The sequence below is a fragment of the Cavia porcellus genome, unplaced genomic scaffold, assembly GCF_034190915.1.
Source record: "Cavia porcellus strain 051 isolate PalLab524CR breed Dunkin Hartley unplaced genomic scaffold, mCavPor4.1 scaffold_1, whole genome shotgun sequence".
Taxonomy (NCBI): Eukaryota; Metazoa; Chordata; class Mammalia; order Rodentia; family Caviidae; genus Cavia; species Cavia porcellus.
In genome coordinates, this window is record NW_026947484.1 from 71,965,619 (window position 1) to 71,987,171 (window position 21,553).

Below are 21,553 nucleotides of genomic sequence, written 5' to 3' on the forward strand. Positions count from 1 at the left end.
AGTGTCAAAAGGGAAAAAACACACACCAAAAAGAAGAAGAAAAGTGAATCTGACTTGTCTAGAGAAAAAGACTAAGATTGTTTTAGTGGAAAACATGGTTTAAGTAAATATTATAATGCAACAAAAGAAGCATAAAGTTTTAGAGGTGGAGAAACCTACATTTTACCAGTAACTCCCATTTTTTTTAGACCTCTGCATCTGTTTTCTCATCTGTACAATCAAGAGAGCTTTCTGGTTTTAATGGTCTTATTATTGATATAGGGAAATATAGTCCCAACCTGCTAGATATACTGAAGAATGAATTCTAGGAACAATGGAGGTTAAGAGCAAAATCTATTTATTGGGATGAAAGAAATCTGCATTTATTGGGGAAAGAAGACTTCTGTCTAAGAGAAACAGAAGTGTCCCCATGGGTTGCTGGGGAGTGCTTTTCTCAAGACAGTTTTATGAGCAAAACTACAAGGTGAGGTAGGCCTAAGGTGGGAAAAACCAAAGAACTGCAGTCAACTAATAGATTAGAAGCATAGCTGGTTAGGTAACATTGATCATCCAATGGGAAACCTCAAGGTAGACATGAGGTAGGACAAAACTATGTTGAACCAATAAGATTACAAGGATAACACCTTAGGTAACATTGATTAAATGAGGCTCAAATGGAGAAACAAGTCATACGGCATGCATACATGGAATGGAACAGGGGCTTTTCCTGGAGGGGTGGGTCAGTGGCTTTTGCTGGCCCCTGCCCAGGGTGATCGATACCTACGTAGAATATCAGTCTCTACTGTTCTTCCCTGGGGGAAGTGTGTCGATGTGCTCTTCTGTCTTCTCTCTTACAGTCTGGTCCTCAACAAATGAGCCTCCCTGACAGTCTGTGGCATGTTCTCAACTTCTGCATGGGCTATTCCTGTCTGGCTGCCTACAGTAATTTTCTATCTACTCAGCTGTCCACAATATTATGATGAATTATGGTGCTCACATGTGCACCATGTCTTAGCATGAGATTTAGTGCACAGTAGATACAGAAAACCTTGCAGAGGATTTTATCCAACTCTAAAACCTCATGGTCACCATTATCAGTAATTATTTATAAAAACTCAGTCTAGACTGGAAGCTCTGATTCAGGTCGCGGAGTGCTTCGATTTTTTTAATTAATTAAGCACTGTGATACATTTTAGACACACGTAATGACCACTTTCGTCATTTGAGAATTTCGTCATTTCGTCATTTGAGAGAATTTGTACCTGTGCATGATTAGCTTGATTCTTCTTTTTTTCTCATTCCCCTCCTCTTCCTTCAACTCCTCTTTGCCCCCTTATGTACAAAAGCTTTGGTTCCATTTTATCATTCTTTTCTCATTTTTTTTTTTTTGCCCTTTCTTCCTTTTCTTCTCCCCCCTCCTTAGTTCTCCTTCCCTTTCAAATATTTTCTTCCTTTTCCAGAATATCTATCACACATTTCGGTCTTCAGTTTCTGACACCATAGAAACAATGCCATATTTACACATACGTGTAAACATGTATCAAAGTGCATCCATTTACCTGGAAATGTCTAAAGTTCATCCTTCTTTATGCCTGTGTAGTACTTCACTATATTACAAAACTACATCTTTATCTGTTTATCAATTGATGGGGATTTGTGCTATTTCCATTGTTTAGCTTTTACAAATCATGTGGCTATAAACATAGGTGTGTATTTATCACTGTAGTTATGATGTTTTCAATTCTTTTGGGAAGATACCTAAAAAGGGAATAGCTGGATCAAATAGAACATATAGTTTTAGATTTTTGAGGAAACTCCACATTAATTTCCACAATGGTTGCACTAGTCTACTCTTCATCAACAGTGAAAGGGTTCCTTCTTCCCCACAACCCCATAACTGTTATTTTAATTTGCATCTCTTAAATTACCAGTGATGTTGAACATTTTTTCATATAGTGGTTTACTGTTTGTACTTCATCTGAAAATTATGTATTCATCTCAGATGCTCATTTTTGGATTGGATCTTTAAATTTGGAAGGTCGTTTTGGGGTTTTTTTGTTTGTTTGTTTTTGTTTTTTTAGTTACTTGTATGTTGTAGATACTAGTCCTTTGTCTGAAGAACAGGTAGTAAAGCGTTTTGCCACTTTGTGGGTTGTCTTTTCACTCTGTTGGCATTTCTTTTTGCTGTGCAAGAGCTTTTTAATAAAATGTGATTCCAGTTGTGATTCTTTGAAAAATCTCCCATGTTATTAGGAGTTTTGTTTTGCTTTGTTTTGTTTTTTCATAAAGTCTTTGTCTTCACTTATATCTTGAAGAGTTTTCTGCCTATTCTCTCTTCCAGCAGATTTAGCATTTCTATTTTAATACTTAGATCTTTGACTCATTCTGATTTTAGTTTAGTGCATGGTGAGAAACATGAGCTCCTTGATTTTTAAGTAAAAATTTCTCAACCCTGTTAATTACTGAGATGACTTTAAAGGCTTCATGTATAGAGACGACACATTTATTAAAAGGGATGAAAAACACTGTGGTATAGTTCATGAACACTAAGTTACACACCTTTGGGTTCTGCTACATAAATCTGATGAATTATTTGAGACCACCGAACACTGATATTGACAGAACTCATAGAACTGCCCAGCATCAATAACAAGTTGTTAATTCACAATATACAGTTGAAACTCTTAGGTTGGATTTTCATGGTTGTCACTTGTGTTGTAATACACAGTGCCACACTTAGATAGGCCCTGCACTTGGTCTAACGCTGTGACACTGCCATCTAAAAAGCATTAATAATTTCAATTCTTCATTATTTTTTGCATGAAGGTACTAGTTTATATTTTTCACTAGATTTTAAAGATCACGTAGCTGGTCTTATATGTAAGATAATTTAAATATAGCTAATAAGTAAACACATATCTTATGCTACACAGACATAATTGATGTGTTCAAAATAGAGTAGATAAGTCACTAACCTATACTGACTTCCTATTACCCAAGATCCCAGTCTAAAGCCACCCTATACCCAGTGTGTTACTGTGTCCCATCTCTTTCTTCTCACTGCTCACTTTAAATGATCCCAGAAAAGTATTATGGCTTGTATCCATATGTCCCCCCAAAGCCTTGCACACTCACAGGTGGGGAGTTTTGAAGGTGGCTGCATCAGAGCATGTGAATTTGGATTAAAGATGTGATACCAGGGTTAAGGATGTGGATAATGGAAGCCCCATGGGGGACAGGTGGTGCCAATCAATCAGACGATAGCGTGGATGAACACAAAGGGACAGAACAAAGGAAGTCTTGCTGCTTCTGCTTGCTGCTGCTGTTGCCTTCTGCCCATCATGCCATAGACTCTTTCTGTTCTGCAGTGCTGATCTGCTGTCACTCTGCCTTGGAGCCAGTCAGTTATGGACTGAAACCTCTACAAACTGTGAGCTAAAATAAACCTTTTCTCCTTTAACTTTGAGTGTTAGGTATTTTATCTCAGCAACAAAAGTAACTAAGATAGAAGCCACATGACTTGAGCATTTTTTCAAATCTGTGACCTCTAGGAGAGCTTACCTACTGTGTTCCCATACACTGGCTTTGAATTGAGGTAATATTCTATCTGAAATCTTTGAAATCATAGTGTAAAACTTGCTAGTTGCATGACCATAAATAATTACTTATCCTCTTAGTTTCCTTACCAATAAAGTCAAAATAATAACATTGACTTTAAAGAAGAATTGAGAGAAGGAAAAGAAATTATAACAGTAAAATAGTAAGTAGCATGCATTTAATGAATAGTATGCCATAGACACTGTTTTAAGTGCTTCATGTTGATTGACTGACTTAATTGTCTCATAACTCTGTAAAAGCACTATTTTTGTCCCTTCTCCAAGTGAAGAATCTCAAGATGCAAAAATTAAGAAACCTGGCCACAGCCCACTGAGTGACACTCAGTCTGAATGTATTGAATAGTATAAAAAGTGGATGTCAATGTTACTTTTAGGTGGATAAAATTCAAATGTACAATTGCCTTTGAGTCTTCCATTGTTCCAATAGAAACAAAACATTGCACCCCAGATAATGTAATATAGGGGAACAGAGGTTTAGGCTCTGGTTGAGTTATTGGTTAAAAAGAACCCCAACTAGTGTGAGCGTATTTTCGTGGGTATTTAAACAGGCTTACAAGTTCTCTTGTGTGGAATCTCTCATTGTTTCACAGAGGGCTTTGCAAACTTAGTATACACATGATTATTGCTCATGGAGACCTTAAGCTACAAAAAAGCTAGAGAAGAAGGGGTAAGGACTTGAGTCCAAGAAACCATTTTCACCAGGATGACTCCAGCATCCTGTTCTCACTTTTTCATTATTTCCCTCAATCAAAAAATGAAACAAAATTAAACTTAAAAAGCAAACCAAAGAAGTACAGTGGGATGAAAGGAAACCAAGTAAGGAGTAAATACTACCTTAATGGTGAGCTGACAGCTTCCAGCACCCATTTAAGTGTAAGCAAAGCCTACGGATAACTGTCTTGGCTTTGCTGAGTACGTCATTAATAAATCACCAGCGATAGTCAGTCAATGGACAACTCCCAGAAACACTAGATCCAGATGCAACGAAGCTCAGACATTAAGTGTTCAATATAAAAACTGAATAAATCTCTTTGTTATAAAATAAGTAATTTTAACTAATCTGCCCAAGATTCAAATCCATGAAAAAGTATACTTGGAGAATTCTTGTACCCTAATTTGTGGATTCATGATATGTGAAAATTTTTTCCCTCTTCAAAAGAAGCAGTTCTAAATACCCATCTAAATATTGTCGGTTTTTACCTGTTCTTTATTTTACAGCCAGGGAAGTATTCTTTCTTCAGATAGATGCTTTATGTGAATTACGTTACATAAAGTTAGGGTGGATCTGCTCTGATCAAGACTGGCTGTGACCAAGCAGTCTCCTCTCTTAGCTCTGTCTCTCCTGCCCTGAGCTGATTTTACCAAGTTGCTCTAACTCTGAGGACAGCAGTTTTCACATGGGCCACAATCTGACCTCTTTGCTTTATTAGGAAATAAGTCTCAAAAGGTAATGTTGAACATGAACATGATAAAAGCCCAGTGTCTTAATTTGCAGGTCAAAATCTATACTGCTAAAAGGAATGTGGTTGGTTATTTAGGTTTAATCATAAGGACTTTCACTCTGCCACACCTAATGTTCTGACGTGGTTAAAGCTTCAGGTTACAGAATGAGTAGAGGAGACCAGTTACTTTCCACCCCAGTGTTTTATTTCACCTGCAGTAGCTGCTACCAACTCAGTGCTGGCACTTTCTACAGGTACGAAAGATCTACTCACCAGTTTCTATCAACAACTTTAAACTTTAAAACGGAATTCACGTGACATTCTCATGGATGGATATTTTTAAAACAGCAGCTGACATTTAGATAAATGGAAGTTGCAACACTATTTTCCTTTCTCTCCTCCTCAAAAGATGCATATTGTCACTCAGTTAGTAAACTGTCCACAGAGCAAGATATCCTACTTAACGGCGTTTTCTGTTTCTCAGAGTTGAAGATAGAGACTCTGAATCCTGACATTGAGACTCTGAAAGGGAAAAATTAAAAACACCAGTTCCAGTTTGGGGCCAACCATACCTGACCCTTTAACAAAAGGTTTTTACTAGATTTGAGGCTCCTTAAGTGGAATCTTACAGCAAAAATCAGTGATTCACAGTAATAATAGAAAGGAGTGGCTTCTTCCCATTTCCAGAGAGCCGATTTTACTTCTTGAAAATGTCTTTTATTTTCTTGAGCTTCTTGACCAGGGAGAAATTGTTTCAATCACCCATATTTCCACTTTAATCCAGAGGATGATCACACTCCAAAATGTGGGCCAGTCCCTGGATCTTCGTAGGCACAGAACTGTACACACTGCTATTACTGAGGCTTTACTCTAGCATGCTTGGAAACTCTAACTCTGTCTAAAGTCTGTGTTAGAAGTTTCACGGGTTTCTTCAGAGTGCACAGCCAGAGGAAGGAAACCTTGAAACTCAGAAGTGAATCCAAACTTTTGAATCCTAAGCAAATGTCTCTGATATTTAGCCTCATGTCAGGGATTTCCTAGAGTCGGCAGGAGTCAAGATTGGAAGCTAATTCTGTGCATACTATAATCCTTAGAAACACTCTCTCAGAGTAGGTTTCTCTGAGGGATGGAGAAAATTCTGGTTAGCTATATGTGTGAACACCAGGTGAGAAGAATCTTCTCTAAGAAGTAAAGACCACTGCTCTTACAATGTGATTAGAATCCACAGGGGCAAGCTCAATGTAAGCATTCAACAACCTTCAAAGGGAGGCAGATTGAGCACTTTAGGACCAACAGCTTCACCCTACAGTCTGAAACCAAGAAAATCAGAATGGCCACAAATGTTGGAACCAGTTGTGCAGAGAGGCAGGAAGCTACAAAGCAGAAATCACTTTGCGCTGGGAGGAATCATCACAAGAATCATCATCTCAGCCACACTGAAAGTGAGCAGAACACTTGCTTCTTCTCTGGGCCTGAGTTTGTGCTTCCATTCTGCAAACCAACCTTGGCTTTGTTGTCATGAATTGCTGGCTGTCTTGGTCACATGCTGACTTTTTCCTCAGCTGCCCCAGGGGGAGACAGCAAATCTAATCGCCTGCAAGGTTCAGCCAAGTAGAAGAAGTAAGTGAAACCAGTTCCCTAGGAACCATGCCCAGTGAAGAGTGACTGCCCTTTTAGAGGGGGCAGGTCTTGCTTAGTCCCAGTGGCTTTTTATCATGTAGAAATGTGAGACCAATCTTTCACTTTTCCATAAGAAGCTGAGCACCTGAATATTTTTAAGTGTAAAATAACTCACTTTTTAAAAAGTAAACATAAAATTATCATTTTAAAAAATTTAAATTTTGCTAATGCAAGCTTTACCACAATAAAAAATAATTTTGAAAAAAATGTGGGCCAAATAAAAGTAACCTATGTTCTAGAGTTAGCCTCTGACTTCTGTTTTCAGCCTCTGTCCTAAAACTAGAACAAAGTGTCACTCAGCAATTCTTATTCCTCTATACTTCTAAAAATTCCCAGCTCTTAGAATCCAGCCCAAGCTCCCAGGCCTCAGAGCCCACCATGAGGCTCCCCTGGGGATACATTTTGGAAGCTCCAAGGGTGGTCTAGCCCTGGGTTTTGCCATTGTCAAAGTACTGTCTACTTCCTTGTGTTGAAAACTCAAAATCTGATCATTAATTAATGATTAATGTGTCATCATTGTCCAAGGTCCTTGCGGTCTCCCTGTGGTTAGATCAGGCACCAAATCTCTCCATCTCTCCTGTTGCATTATAGTAAGGTCTACTCTCAGATGAAATAATAATTACCATTGTGTACTTCAGCTGTATGCTATGTTCTGACATCATGCAAAGTGTTTCAGATGAATTAACTTGACGTATGATTCTAATCACTCTACAAACAAACACATTTCATAAGGACCTTGTGGTCAGAGGGATCACGCATCTCATTCACAGCCAATAAATGGATAAGCTAAGATTAAAACTCAAGTTTGAAGCCTCCTTCTGACCCACTGTTCTACATGGGAGAATCAGGCAAGGAGGCAATGGGATATTTCTACACCTTCATGTAGGTAGAAAGAGAGATGCTCTTCAGCATTCTTCCACAAATTCTATGCTTCAAAACCTCACAGTATTACTATTTTGCAGCTTCATAACTTTCTATATACCTATGGTTCCCAGGTTTTAGATGCCGTTTAATATTTTAAACTGTGTTTTAGGGATTGGAATAGAGCTGCCATTTTTCTATTTTTAGAAGTTAGCAGACTTCTAAGCCTCCAAGTTAGCATCATCATGATCTCATTAAGTGTGAAGTGTTTTGGTATACAGACACACGCACAAGTACAGGCATAGACACAGACACAGACACACACATACACAGAAACACTAAAATTAGCAGCTGCAGGGAACAAGGAGTTCTGCTTGGCACTGCCATTCACGGTGGATGTTTGCCTGCACACGCACAGGGAATTCCCAGACAACAATCACATGATGTTGTGAAATGGCCTGTTAGGAAGGCCACTGTGGAACTTAGAAAACCTTTCCTCATAGAGCAAAACAAAGCTATAATACTAAAACTGATGGCTAGATCTCAGAACAGAGAGTGGATCTAGAATATCTCTCTTTTATTTACTTATTTATTATTGGATATAAGACAATTGAGGTTCCAAGATTTTAAATGATTTCCTTAAATAATATGCAAGCTCTTGCAGAGTAAAATTAGAAGTGAATTATCCTAATAGCTATTTCAGTATTTATTCATTACTAGAGACAATGATTCTGAATTATCATTTTAATAGCATTATTAGTGGAATATTGGAGGAAGGCAGTTTTGGAAACATCACTGTTTATAAAAATCATCTGAAGGAAAATGATATTGGTGGCAAAATTAAGAGATACAAGTGTAGCTAGCAACAGTGACACGCCCTGCACATCCCTTCTCTCTCATCATCGGGGCAAGGAGACGTAATATGATTCTCAGGGATTGACCTGCTCTGTCTCCCAAAAATGGATAACCATTTGATTTTTCATATAGGACATTTATAAATCTTTGTCTTCAGCAGCTCATATCAGACTGAAATTGTGTTACTGACATGTTATCAGGGAACAGTGACTGACAGAATCCTAACTGCAGCCCTGTTTGCTGTTCTTTTGGCTTAGCATCCTTCCTCTGCTATCATGACAGCTGTCACATGAAAAGATGGTTTAAGTCTAGGACCCTGCAGAAAAATAAGAGTGTGCAGCTGCATAAACCTATAAAATTCAAATACAGTATCATTTTCAGATAGGTAGTAATCAAAATAACAAACTAGGAAAACTCCAAATTAAAGAACAGTGATTATTAAGCTGACCACAGAGATTACGAGACCCTAAAAAATGAACGAATTTACTCCAAATTTTTTTTCTGATTTATAATCATCAGCCCAGTCTGTCTAATAGCTATGAGGCATAGACAGATACATATATGTGTGTATACATATATAATATATACCTGTGTATGACTATGAGCATTGTACACTATAATGAGTATTTTATATATGTGCTACATACACAAAATCTAAAATAAAGGTCACGCTGCAAGGATGTAAGAAATCAGAATCAGGAAAAGTACCTATACATATGTACAGTGGAACGTACTTGAGGACTTCAATTTTCTTCTCCATCTTCCAAGGTTTGCACTTAACAGTAGCAATCATTTGTCTTTTCTCATCTAATTCTGCCTTCAGTCTCTCCAGTTCCTCTTCATCAATCTCTTCCTCTTCTTCTCTTTAAAAGAAAAAAAAAGCAATACAAAGGATTAGCTTCTGCTTGACTTTCAGACTTAAGAAAGATTAATATGAGACACTGTTCTTCCTTTGTTTTAAATTTGGTTGGATATAGTCAATGGTAAGACTCATAAGCACTGGTGCCCATCTCTGAATACTGATTCAGGACTATTGGAACTATCACTCTTTAAACAATAATGATTTCTGTCTCAATTACCTTTCTCTCATTGCTGAGACAAAATACTCAACATCAAAGTCAAAGGAAGTAAGGTTTATTGAGGTCACAGTTTGTGGAAGTTTCAGTCTATACCGGCTCCAAGGCAAGATGGCCTGGTGAAGGGCAACAATTCAAGGCAGCAGAAGACAGCAAAAGCAGTAAAAGCAAAAGGAGAGAAGAGCAAGACTCTCTTCCTCCCTTATACTGTAGGCTACCTGCCCTAGGCAGATGTAACACTCATACCATCTCTTTGTTCTCCTCTTGTACAGGATAAGGACATTTACAAAGTTGGGGAGAGGCACACAACGTGATTCTCAGGGACAGATCACTTAGTTTAATTTCTAAACTTCTCAGGTTAACACCATGAATCAATCACAATATTTACAGGAAAAAATAGTCACAGATCCATCAAGATATTTCTTTCACCTCTTGGTTCCCTCGTGCATCTTCCCCTCCCAATTCTACATTTCATTTAGAAGCCTTATTTTTCAATAATACTAATAACTAGAGGCTAAGATGTCTTTGAAGTACCCTTAAAGATTTTAAATTAGCCTTGTCTCAAGAGGATATGGAAAAAACTGAAACAGGAAAAAATTATAATCTATCTCTCAGAGGTAATCTAATCTGTTAATTAAACACAAAGCATCAACTGATAAATTTCAAGTTGAAATACATTTGTGTGGAAGTAAATTCTTTGAAGAGACTTTCAAAGGAATTTAGTTTATCCCTGAGCAGATGAAATGTATTTTTCTGTGTTCCTAGTATTAAAAAAAATAGTATAAGGTTCAGAACAACAACAAAAAGTTAAACCTTGAGCAGCATGATTTTCAATGGAAAAGTAAAATACTATATTACAGAAGTTGATTTTTTTAAATAATAACTTGTTTCTGTTTTTAAGCTGCTGCCGTAGTTCCAAACACCATTTTATGCTTAATATATTTGGTGTTGGAGCTGGAATTGCATAGGTCACAGTTTTGCTTTATTTGCTGGATCAATTTTATATTTAGACAATAGGGGTTACTAAGACGAAACTCAGTCTTCGCTGTACTTTATACCTTCTTCTTGTCTTCCTGCTGTTTCCTGTTTGCTTGGGGTGGGGGAGACACTTCCTCTTTAGCAGCATTTGTTCACTGCAGGATCTGTTGGGCCCTCATAGCTTCATGTGAGTCTACTCTACTAGTCCTACAGCACGACCATAAACAACTTCCTCTCCGCTTCCCCATAAACAGCGCCTCTCAATTTCAGCTTCTGGTTTCTTCTTTACACTCCGCCTGTGAATGGTAGCTGCTTACTAAAGATATTATTATCACAATTTAGCTATCATTTTACCTGTCAGAAGCCTAATTAGCAGCTATTTTATTCGTAACTCCTAAGCATTCTTCTGTTAAATTCTTTCTGTTCAATTGGCTCTTGAAGTTTTTCTCCTCAGTAGGTCCTAACTATTCAATGTTATTCAAAAACAGATTTTATTGTTCACTAAGCTCATGACCCAGTGCAAGGAGATACATGCTAAAGCTGCCTAAATGATTAGACATAAAAGGACACACCTGTAGTTTTACTATCTGCCCTGGAATATAGCTCTTTCATTTGCTACCAAACCAAAGATTTTAATCATCCCATTACTGAAACAAAATGTTAGGTTAACCTTCTATAAAATAGCATCTTCTAATGACAGTTTGTATTTTGAACAGTTTAAATATTGTATCTAATACAGTAATCCTTGTTCAAGAAAACCATGGAGTATATAAGATAGAATCTATCAAAGAGTAATTTCTGATTTGTTTATTTGGTGTTTATTATATAAAATCTTACATTGCTATATAATCATGGTATGAGATACTTGAGATTTTTCTTATTACATCTATAGTCACAGCTTGCTTCTTTTTAATTTGCTAATCTGAAATCTTACGTATGCTTATTTGTCAAAGGAAAGAAAAATACATTTCAATCAAAATAATTGAGATTGTTTCTAGGAACCTGCAGACACAAATCCAAACTGTAAAGATGACTGCATTATTGAAAACAGTAAAAGAGAACTAGTAAACAAAGAAAACAGATCCAAAGACTATCCAGAAAGTGGAGTGAATTAGAAAGATTTTTTTCAAACTTTAATAATTCAATGATTTGATATTTTAAGACATTAACTTTCATAACTAAAATAATTTGAGATACCTGTATGTCAGCTCCTTGAAGATTTACATTCTGGAGCTTCCATTAAAGATTGTATCTAAATTAAAATCTCATTTAATTTAGTGCCACAAAGGAAGAATGAATGAGCTGTTCCATTGTGTGGGTTAACCATGGTGCCGAAGTTCACTGCTCTGCAAGTCAACTTTTGAAAAGCACTGCTAGAAAATTTCCCAACACTGATTACACACTTCATTCTGTTTTGTTCTGTTTTTGTTCTTGTTACTGTTCTTGTTCTTGGTTTTGTTTTTCTTTTTTGGCTGTGTGTGTGTGTGTGTGTGTGTGTGTGTGTGTGTGTGCGTGTGCGTGTGTGAGTGTATGTTTTGTTTTATTTCATTGGCAGTATTGGATTAAGCCTGGGCCTTATATATGCTTGGCAAGTTCTCAACCACTAATCTATATCCTCATCCGTGAAAATACTATATTTTTAAAATAATTATTGATTTCTCCCAGGAGGATCCTCTATCTTCCAATGCAAAATGGACAATTTACCTTCAAATATGCATGCAATTGAAACATTAATCTCAAAAACATTAGAGAAACTGCTTTTCTCAGAACAACTTCAAGGAAAAATTAATTATATTTAAAAGATAGATGAACATATGTTTCATCTTGTAAAATTAAGGGCTAATCTGTGCAAGACTTTCTATTTTAAATTTGATTAAATGACAGAAAAAACAAAGCATAATACGCTGAACTCCTCATTACTCATTACTATAAATACATTACTTATTCATTTAAAACTGGATCAAGAAAAGTATGTAATATTATTAGAAAACACTCCAAATTGTTAACAGTGTCTTTTTTAACTGCATGCAAAGACACAGTTATCAATGCAATCTTCGCTTTAGTTGGTTTCAAATGTTTTGTCGGTGCAGCAGAAATTGTCTGAGACATTAACCTAAACATTTCAGTCTAAAAAGGGGAGAAGGGGAGTTAAACTCGAAAGAAGAATCTTAGGTTGGGTAGGGGAAAAAAAGGTAGAAATCAAACAAAGAAAATTTTAACTAACAATAAGTGTACTTTTAAAAATATTACAACTGCAATCATCCACAATTAGCCACATCAGTACTCCCTAGATTTGTTTATACTTCTTTTCTCCTAGCCCCGTCACACACAAAATCCTTTAAAAACACTTTTAGTTGATAAAAATAAAGGCCAGAAATCTGATTTTAAAACAACTTGAGAACACTCAAAAATATTTTTATGCAAAATATATTAGATTATCTACCAAAAATAATTTAGTGACATTTATGTCTCTCGCCTGTAATATGGGCCATTATCTTTCTATGGATAAGTCTGTAAACCAAGACACAACTTCTTACAATTTCATAAGTTCCATAACCAAAACATAAATATTCCTGCCTCCAAACTGCAGCATGCCTCTTTCCCTCAAGGGCTTGCTCTCTGTTTCTTTGAGCATATATTTTAAATTTCTTCCTAATAAATCCTTTTATGACTCTTATGAAAAGAATAGCACTAATAATCAGAACATTAAATCGGATTTAAAACTGTGCTATATGTCACTTTTGCATGGAAAGAGTTTCTTGAAAAAGTACAAGTATAAAAAGAATCCGAGTCAAAATTCAAAGCAAGTGATGTCTTAGTAGTCGATGAAGACAGAGATGGACCTTGAGAAGGAAGAAGCAAAAGAATAGAAGGAGAAGGAAGAAGACAAGGAAAATCTGTATATTATATATATATATGGGTTCTTAGTATATGTCCTCATACAAAATGATTACATTTCACAGTTGAGGATTAGTGTATATACATAACACATTTCAAATCCCTTCGTTTTCGCCTCTCCTTCCATTCCCTTTCCATTTTCCCAACATCGGATTTATTTATTTACCTTATAAGACTTAAAATTTAAATTAACATGCATAATACTTTTACTTCAAAAAGAACGTCATCTATTAAAGCTAATCTCTACCTGACAAACTTTTTATCTGCTTGCTTCTAATAACAATTTTTATAAAGAAGAGCAATATATAGGGGCTGGGGATTTAGCTCAGCTGCATAAGCGCCTGCCTTGCAAGCACTTGGTCTTGAGTTTGATGCTCGGTACCAATAAAAAAAAAAAAAAAGAAAGAAAAATAAAGAAGAGCAATATAATCAAACTACTGAGTTCTGGAGTGTGTCATCTTGGAAGAACATTCGAGAAAGTTCTTCACCATTTAAAGACTGAGAGACGTTTGACTTTCGCCTCCTTTTGGGGATTCACATAGCCCTGTTACCTTCCAACAGCAGAAAAGCTAGATTTTCTGTTCCTAGGTGTGTCTCATGGCTGTATCTTTTTCTCCTGTCACCCACAAATTTTCAAAGCTCTGAGATTTTCTTCTTGGATTTTTGCTAAGTAACACTTAACATAGTATCATACACAAAGTAATCACTCAATAAAATATTGAGCTGAAAGATAGAGGACTATGCTAGAAATGGAATAATTCCTCCTTTATAACAGAGACCAATGCATGGTTCTAAAGATTAAAATGGCTAGTTAATATTTTAGGATTTGAGTACTACATACAACTCTGTCTCACATTCTTCTTTGTTTTGTGAATAACCCTCTAAAGCTATAAAATCCATTTCTCTCTCCTGGACTAGTGAAATAACCTAGGTCCACTCTTTCAAACTTTTCTCCTTTCCTTCTGTAACAGTGTACACAATTAACAAGATAATTTCCAAATAGTTAAATCAACTATAACATTTGAATGGTTCATGTCAATTTACATCTTGCACAAGGGAATCTCTCAGAGTCCATTTTTATTTATATTCATGTTTAAATTCCCTTTCAGTTATCAAAGTATAAGTGAGTGCAATAAAATGGTAGTTCAGGGAAAACCGGTCTTTCTGAGATTGGCTTTAATTACTGATGTTTAAGTCAACAAGCACCTAAAGTGAGTGCTCTTCCCTCGGGGTCAGGAAATTGGAATACACAAGCTTTCCGGTAGGTATGTATCAGAACTGACTTACGCTCCTCTTCTCAGCCGCCGCCTCCTTTCTTTTTCTCTTGCTTTTCTTGTCTCTTCATCCTCCGGCTCAGGTTCTGGGTCGTCCTCCTTGATAACATCTCTGGTCCGCTTCCTCTTCGGTCTCAGGCTTTCTCTCCTGGGTAGTTTATCTTCTTCTTCACCTACACACAGCAGTCAACGATTCAGTGAGGAATGTCAGAGAAAAGCACAGTAAGTGACACAATTACATAGACACTATTGGTTATCACTTGAATAAATGATTTAGATTTTCATTTTCTTTGTGGTTTATCTACTCCATTATGTGAATAGGAACTCCTAATTTTTTTATTAATCCTTACAATTCTGTCTCCATTTATTTGCACAAATAGATGACTCAGAGTTTAGTATCATAGCATGTTAAAACAATTACAGACCATGACTAGGGCAGGGAGTGGGTTAGTACATTCCTAGGAATGCAAGGTTAGTTTACACACAGAAGTCAAATAATGTGACACACTACATTAACAGAATAAAGTACAAAATCTCATATGATTATATCAGTATCACATGAATAGATGCAAAAAAAAATATACAAGAAAACTGAACACATTTTCACATAAAATCTTTCAACAAACTAAGGATAGAAGAAAATTACTCAACTTACAAAAAACCCTATGAGAAAATTAAAAATATATTTAACAGTGAAAAACAAAACTAAAAACTTTTTGTGGAGGAATAGGAGGTTAGGCAAAGATACCTACTCATTCTTTTAACATAGTACTGAAAATTCTAGCCAGAGCAATTAGGCAAGGAAGAAAAAGTTAAAAATAAAATACCAGTTTGTAAATGACATGAATTTGTATGTAGAAAGCCCTGACTTATCCACAAAAATCCTATTAGAATAAATCATTCAGGAAAACTGGAGAATACAACAATCAATATAAAAGAGCCGGTTGCATTTTTATAAACCAAAAATATGTAATATGAAAATGAAGTTAATACAGCAATTCAATTTACAATGAAGGAAAGAGAATAAAATGTTTAGTAATAAACTTAACCAATGAGATGAAGTACTTACAAACTGAAAATTTAAAAATGATGAGGAAATAAATTTAAGATGACACAAATAAATGGAAATATATCATAATCACATAGAATATTTATGGGTTATAAGATTTAATATTATTAAAAATAAAAATACTCGAAGACTCCACACAACCCAATCAAATTCTCAAGGGCACTATTTAGTGAAATGGAAAAAAGAATCCTAAAGTTCTTATCAAATGACAACAGATTCCAAGGAGACAAATACTCTCAATAAAAAATAAGAAAATCTGGGTGTGGTGTCACACTTCTATAATCTGAGCACTCTGAGATGCTGAAGCAGGAGGATCACATATTGAATTTCAGCCTGGGCAACTTAGTCATTTAGCAAAACTGTGTCCCAAAGTAAAAAATAAAAAATGGCAGAGAATATAGCTCAGTAAAAAGATCATGGGTTCAACATTCATACTGGAAAAAAAAGAATAATAAACCTGGAAACATCATAAAAATGAAGACAGATAACTGAGACCTCAGCAGACTGAAAAAGGCTTCTGTACGGCAAAGGGAAGGATCAGCATAGTGAAAAGACAACCTACACAATGAGGTTAAAGATCTGTAAACCAGAGAGCTGGCAAGGGATTGATGTCCTAAATACTCACACAACTCTGAAATTAAGTAGCAAAATAGACATAAAAGTAATAGCACATTTTTAAAAATAGTGTTTTTTTAAGGATAAGAGTTCTTGAATGGAATATTTTCTAAAAACATACATTTGACCAACAGGTGTGTGAAGATGTGCCCAGTCTAACTCATCATTCGGGAAATGGAAATCAAAACCACAGGGTTAGGGATTTAGCTTAGCGGCATAAGCACCTGACTTGCAAGCAGGTGGTCGTGAGTTCGATCCCCAGTACCGATATAAAAAAAAAAGAAAGAAAAAGAAATCAAAACCACAGTGAGACCTTAGCTCATACTCGTTTGATGACTACTGTCAAAAATACAACAAGGAATGCCAAGGGTGGTGCACAATTGGAGCCCTCATTTAGTGCTGGGGGGAACCTCAGACTGAGCAGTCACTAGGGAAAACACGACAATAGTTTTTCAAAAAATGAAAAACAGAAGTACCATGTGATTCAGACAATTCCAGTCTCAGACACGTATCCAAAAGAATGGATACTGGGATACTGAAGAGACATTGTCACTTTCGTTGCAGTACTATTTAAAATGGCCAAGATATAGAAACAACCTAAATGTCCAGCAACAGTTGAATGGGTAAAGAAAATATGGAATATACGAACAATGAAAGACCCAGCCTTGAAGATACGTGAACTTTTGCCATATATGACAGTATGAATGAACATTGAGGATATAAAGTGAAATAAATCAGTAATAGAAGGGCAAATTATGTACTTATATGAAGTATTAAATTATTCAAACAAAGGCATAATAGTGCACACCTGTAATCCCAGCATTTGGCAAACTGAGGCAAGAGGATCTCTAGGATTTCAAGGTCAGCCTGGGCTACATAGTGAGTTCTAGGCCAACCTAAACTACATAGTGAGATCTGGTCTAAACAAACAAAACTATTGAAACATAGAAGCAGAAATGTGTTTCCAGAGCCCAGGAAGAGAGGGGGAAACAGGAAATTTCTGAATGAGACATTCATTTAAAATGAACACATAATTGTAATTACCCAAGAAAAACAGCTTAGAGTCAGTCATCTGTGTCCTTGACCTTACATCCATGGGTTCAATAAATCTCAGATTAAAAATATTCGGGGGAAATTGTGTCCTTCCTGAGCAAGACTTTTTCTCTTATCATTATTCCATAAGTAATATACCTTAACAACTGTTTTCAGGATATCTGCATTGCATTAAATAGTACAAGTAATGCAAAGAAGACTTAAAGTAGGAGGAATTACGCAGTTTTATGAAAATACTACAGCATTTTATTTAAGGAAGCTGAGTAACTGAAGACTTTGGTGGCCACTGGGAACCTAGCATCAGTTGCTTATTACTCTGTAATATAACATATGGAACATGTTTAAGAGGATAGGTCTTAACCTATATGTTCTTATCCCAAAAAGAAGTGAAGATATTGAAAATGTAATCAGCCAGTTTGCCCTAATCAGCATTTATAGGACACAGTGCCTAACAAACGCAGAGCGCACATTCAGGATCTATTAAACACTCACCAGAACAATCAGACTCTGGGTCACCAATAGGTGCCACAACTTCTACAGTGCTGGCATCATACAAGAAGGTTGACATTACCTCAAACACAGTGCAGTTAAATTTTACACTAGCTTTTATAAATTTCTAAAGGGAAATTCTGAATGTAGGAGGGGTGTCTTGACAAAATCTTGCTTGAATTCTTTAAAAGGAAAAGACTAAACTATTAAAGCCATTGCACTGCTTTACCACGAATGAGATGAGTGTCATTAAAATTGTTATCGTTTAGAAACAAAAGCCATCTTTAAAACTCGGTCTCCTTTACAAATGTTCAAATTCTAAACAGTATTTTGTGGTCAGCTACTAAACCCAAACTTGGGCACCGTACTGTCTTTTGGGGTGGATTCAATTTTCTATTCAAGTCATAGCACAAAGAACTATGCAAGGCGCTGGGCTGCTTTCACTTGGGAGACGCAGCATAGAGACAATGGGCATTGTCTGCACTGACCGGCTGCCACACAGCACTCTGAGTATTAAATTGATAATATAGGTGTTCCCCTAAGTGGACACTTCTTTAGATGCTGCTCTTCCTTTCATTTTTGGGAAAATCAAAGCTTTTACTTCTACCATGGTCTCTCTCATGCTCCCATCTCTGGGTGGTCTGGGTGCCCAGGAAGAGCTCATACTTCCTGCTGGTGAACTGTGCCTACACGAAGTAAAAAACCCCAGAGCAATTCAGACAAAATGCTCATACATGTGGACCAAAGAGACAGATGCTTCTAGTTTAACTGAGCCACCTGGTCAGTTCAGGCAACATAATAGATTTAGTCTTAAAGAAAATTTTTTTAGAGCGAAAGGTTTTCCCAGGGAAAAAGGAGAAAAGAAATGAAAAAGCCAACTGCTGTGGACCATCACTAGTGGTTAGTGACAACTCATAAACGAGTGAATGCATGTGTGTGTGGATTGAATAGAACCTAGGGTAAGGGTTCTACTGGTAGAACTTGGGCTCTCTTGTAAGAACATTCAAAGGCAGCCACACACGGTCCTGTGCCTATGTGTGGTTCGCTCCTGGCTCCTACACAGGCAAAGCCTTCAAGTGACAGAATTCCCTGCATGCACTGCTGTCCACGTAAAATATGTCCTGCGTGGGCACACCCCTGCTTACTTGAGCTTTCCTCAGTATCATCTTCTTTTTCTTCCACTTGGATTTGCACTGTTGAAGAAAGAAAAAAAAATAGCAATTATTTAAACATCCATATAATTGCTACCTTCATCATAAATGTTTTTGTGCAGCTATTAAAAACATTTTTCAATAAATTTATCAAAATGAACATTATTTATTAATGATACACAACCACAGCACCTTCTACAAATACAGCGTAAAGATTTCTCTGTTTCACTGCCTTTGGAGATTTGCAGATTAGCTATAAGCCGATCAACTTAATTCAAAATAACTTCAATGGCAATAAACTCTGTTTTACAATCAGGATACTGGGGTTTGTTGGTCATTTCATTTTATGAGAAATTAAAGTGTTAGTAAAACTATACCCACATGCCCAAACCAATTAGGTTGTTATAACCAAATTAACTACTTAAAAATAGAGAATAATTCATTCTAACCAATTTTATCAAAATCTGAATTTTCCTATTTTGATTATTTCTACAGATATTGTATTGAGATAGCCTAAATTTCCCAGTATGTGACTCACCTGTGGGTCCAAGATAAGATAATACTTCCGCTCATTCTCAATTTCATATTCATAAACCATTGTTTTTAGTTTTGTTTCATTTTTATAAAGGAATATAACAATTTTATTTTAAAAAATAATGGCACAGTAATATGGAAAAAATATTAATTTGTAGGGTTTTTTTCCTAATGTCAGCTTAGGGTTCATTGATCACACGTTTAGTGAATCAACCAGAAACCAAACTTGACAGTTTACCTTAGAAAAGTTGAGTATAGTATTCCCTAAAAAACAAAATCCAGTAACTTCATATAATATATAACTTTATATATGTATTTAAGATAAAATGGCACAAATCCAACCATTAAAGATGATGAACAACCTTGCTGTGCGTGGGTGAAACAACCTCTGGTTTTGTTTGTACTATCACACTATTAAGGATTCTTAGTCTGAAGTTCGATAGGCATATTTAAAAGGCAGCATAAGCCAAGTACACAAATTCCATTCACAAAGCAGATTATTGTAGAAGCACTTTTTGCTTTACATAGAATCTGCATAAAAATTTTTAGGATATGCAAAAATGTTATCACTTAACATCAGCTTTGGAATGTAAAAATAAATGTTCTTTTGTTCAGAGAGCTTATGCCTTCTGTTGCTGGATGTAACTAGATCTGCACAAGACAAAGTTGTTTATGTCACTATTGAGAGCTTGCAGTAATGAAGGCAAACACTTCTAAGAAGACATTCTGCTCTCTATAATCGGTCATGGACTCATATTTGTAATTAATGCTACCACCAACTTTCTTCAATAAAAGAATTCCCTAGGTAGGCATTTTAATGATGCAAGATTAGCTGTGGAGCAAGATCCTATCTGTGCAACACAAAAATAGTTGAGGACAAATAGCAAATGCTGACCTGTCTTGCATCGTACCTATCGAAAGCAAAGCCAAAAATAATTAATGTGCAATATATTATCCTGACTAGTGATGATCACTGCATTTACTTAATTGGTTAATCAAATAAAACTTAAAACTACTAAATGATTGAAAATGTAGTTTTAAAAAGATCCTATATTAAATAAAAATAACAAAATAATATCTTCCAAGCCAATAAGATGTGCAAATACTCAGCTTTCTGTAACAAGCAGGTGACAGAGGACTGGAGTCATGGATCATGTCCTCTGGAAATGAAGACGTCTTTGTGGTGTCACACAGAGAACAACAAAGAGAGCTACAGTCTCTTAAGTGAAGTACTACAGTGTCAAAGAAACGGTCCCTTTCCCCCTCTAGCATTGGCCTTCCAGTCCTGACCTTGGTCTGAGTGTGATCACTGCCACGACCTTATTAGCTGGTGCCTTTACCTGATGGTGGTGCTTTTTCTAGCCAAGAGTCATTTTTATAGTGATTTGGACAAAATTGTTTTTGTTCTTAATTCAGACCCTAAGCTAAAGCATCATCGGCACCAAAAACTAAACAACAGCACTAAAATCAAGAAACTTAAGACGTCATCAATATTCTCAGACCAAAGTTGATTTTGCCTAAAAAATAACTCACAACATTAGTTTGTATTTCCTTCAACAGAGATAATTCTCAAGAACCAAGCTAAGAACCCTCTCCATAAAAGTCTGTGCAAAGAAAAAGCTCAAAATACTTCAATGGGAGCTGCAGACGGTCTTTCTCAGTCTGTAGGATGGGTCCTTGCCATCCCTTCTCTCGGCAATCCCTCGTAGTTTATTCCCAACCATACTAACCCCTCATGCTCTGGCTGCTTCCCAAAGCCTATTGATTTTGTACTTTAAAAATAACCCATCTCTCCTGGGAGGGATGGGAGGACAGTGAAAAAAGCAGAGAGGAAAGTCTGTCAAAATGTTGGCAGGAGCAAGCAAAATTGCATTGAAGTATGCATATTTAAGAAAAAAATATGCAAGATGAGCAGATGAATTCCTAGGCAACCCAGATCCTCATTTCATGTAAGAGGAGCCAGCAATTAAAAGCCGTAAAAG

At 36.3% G+C, this 21,553-nt stretch overlaps 1 protein-coding gene across 5 annotated transcripts in view; it reads right to left on the minus strand.

Annotated features, from left to right (window-relative positions):
* Window positions 1-21,553, minus strand: part of Tmc1 (transmembrane channel like 1) — a 244,315-nt gene that overhangs the window by 78,857 nt on the left and 143,905 nt on the right. For 4 of the 5 annotated variants that reach the window (XM_023566058.2, XM_063249732.1, XM_063249731.1 and 1 more), the window contains 3 exons: window positions 19,032-19,079; window positions 14,674-14,833; window positions 9,169-9,297 (listed from right to left, as the gene is read on the minus strand). In XM_023566058.2, the coding sequence (XP_023421826.1) occupies window positions 9,169-9,227 (59 nt within the window). In that variant the 5' untranslated portion in view covers window positions 9,228-9,297; window positions 14,674-14,833; window positions 19,032-19,079. Of the gene's footprint in view, window positions 1-9,142; window positions 9,298-14,673; window positions 14,834-19,031; window positions 19,080-21,553 lie in introns of those variants that run through there. The other variant, XM_063249735.1, reaches the window with a different exon arrangement.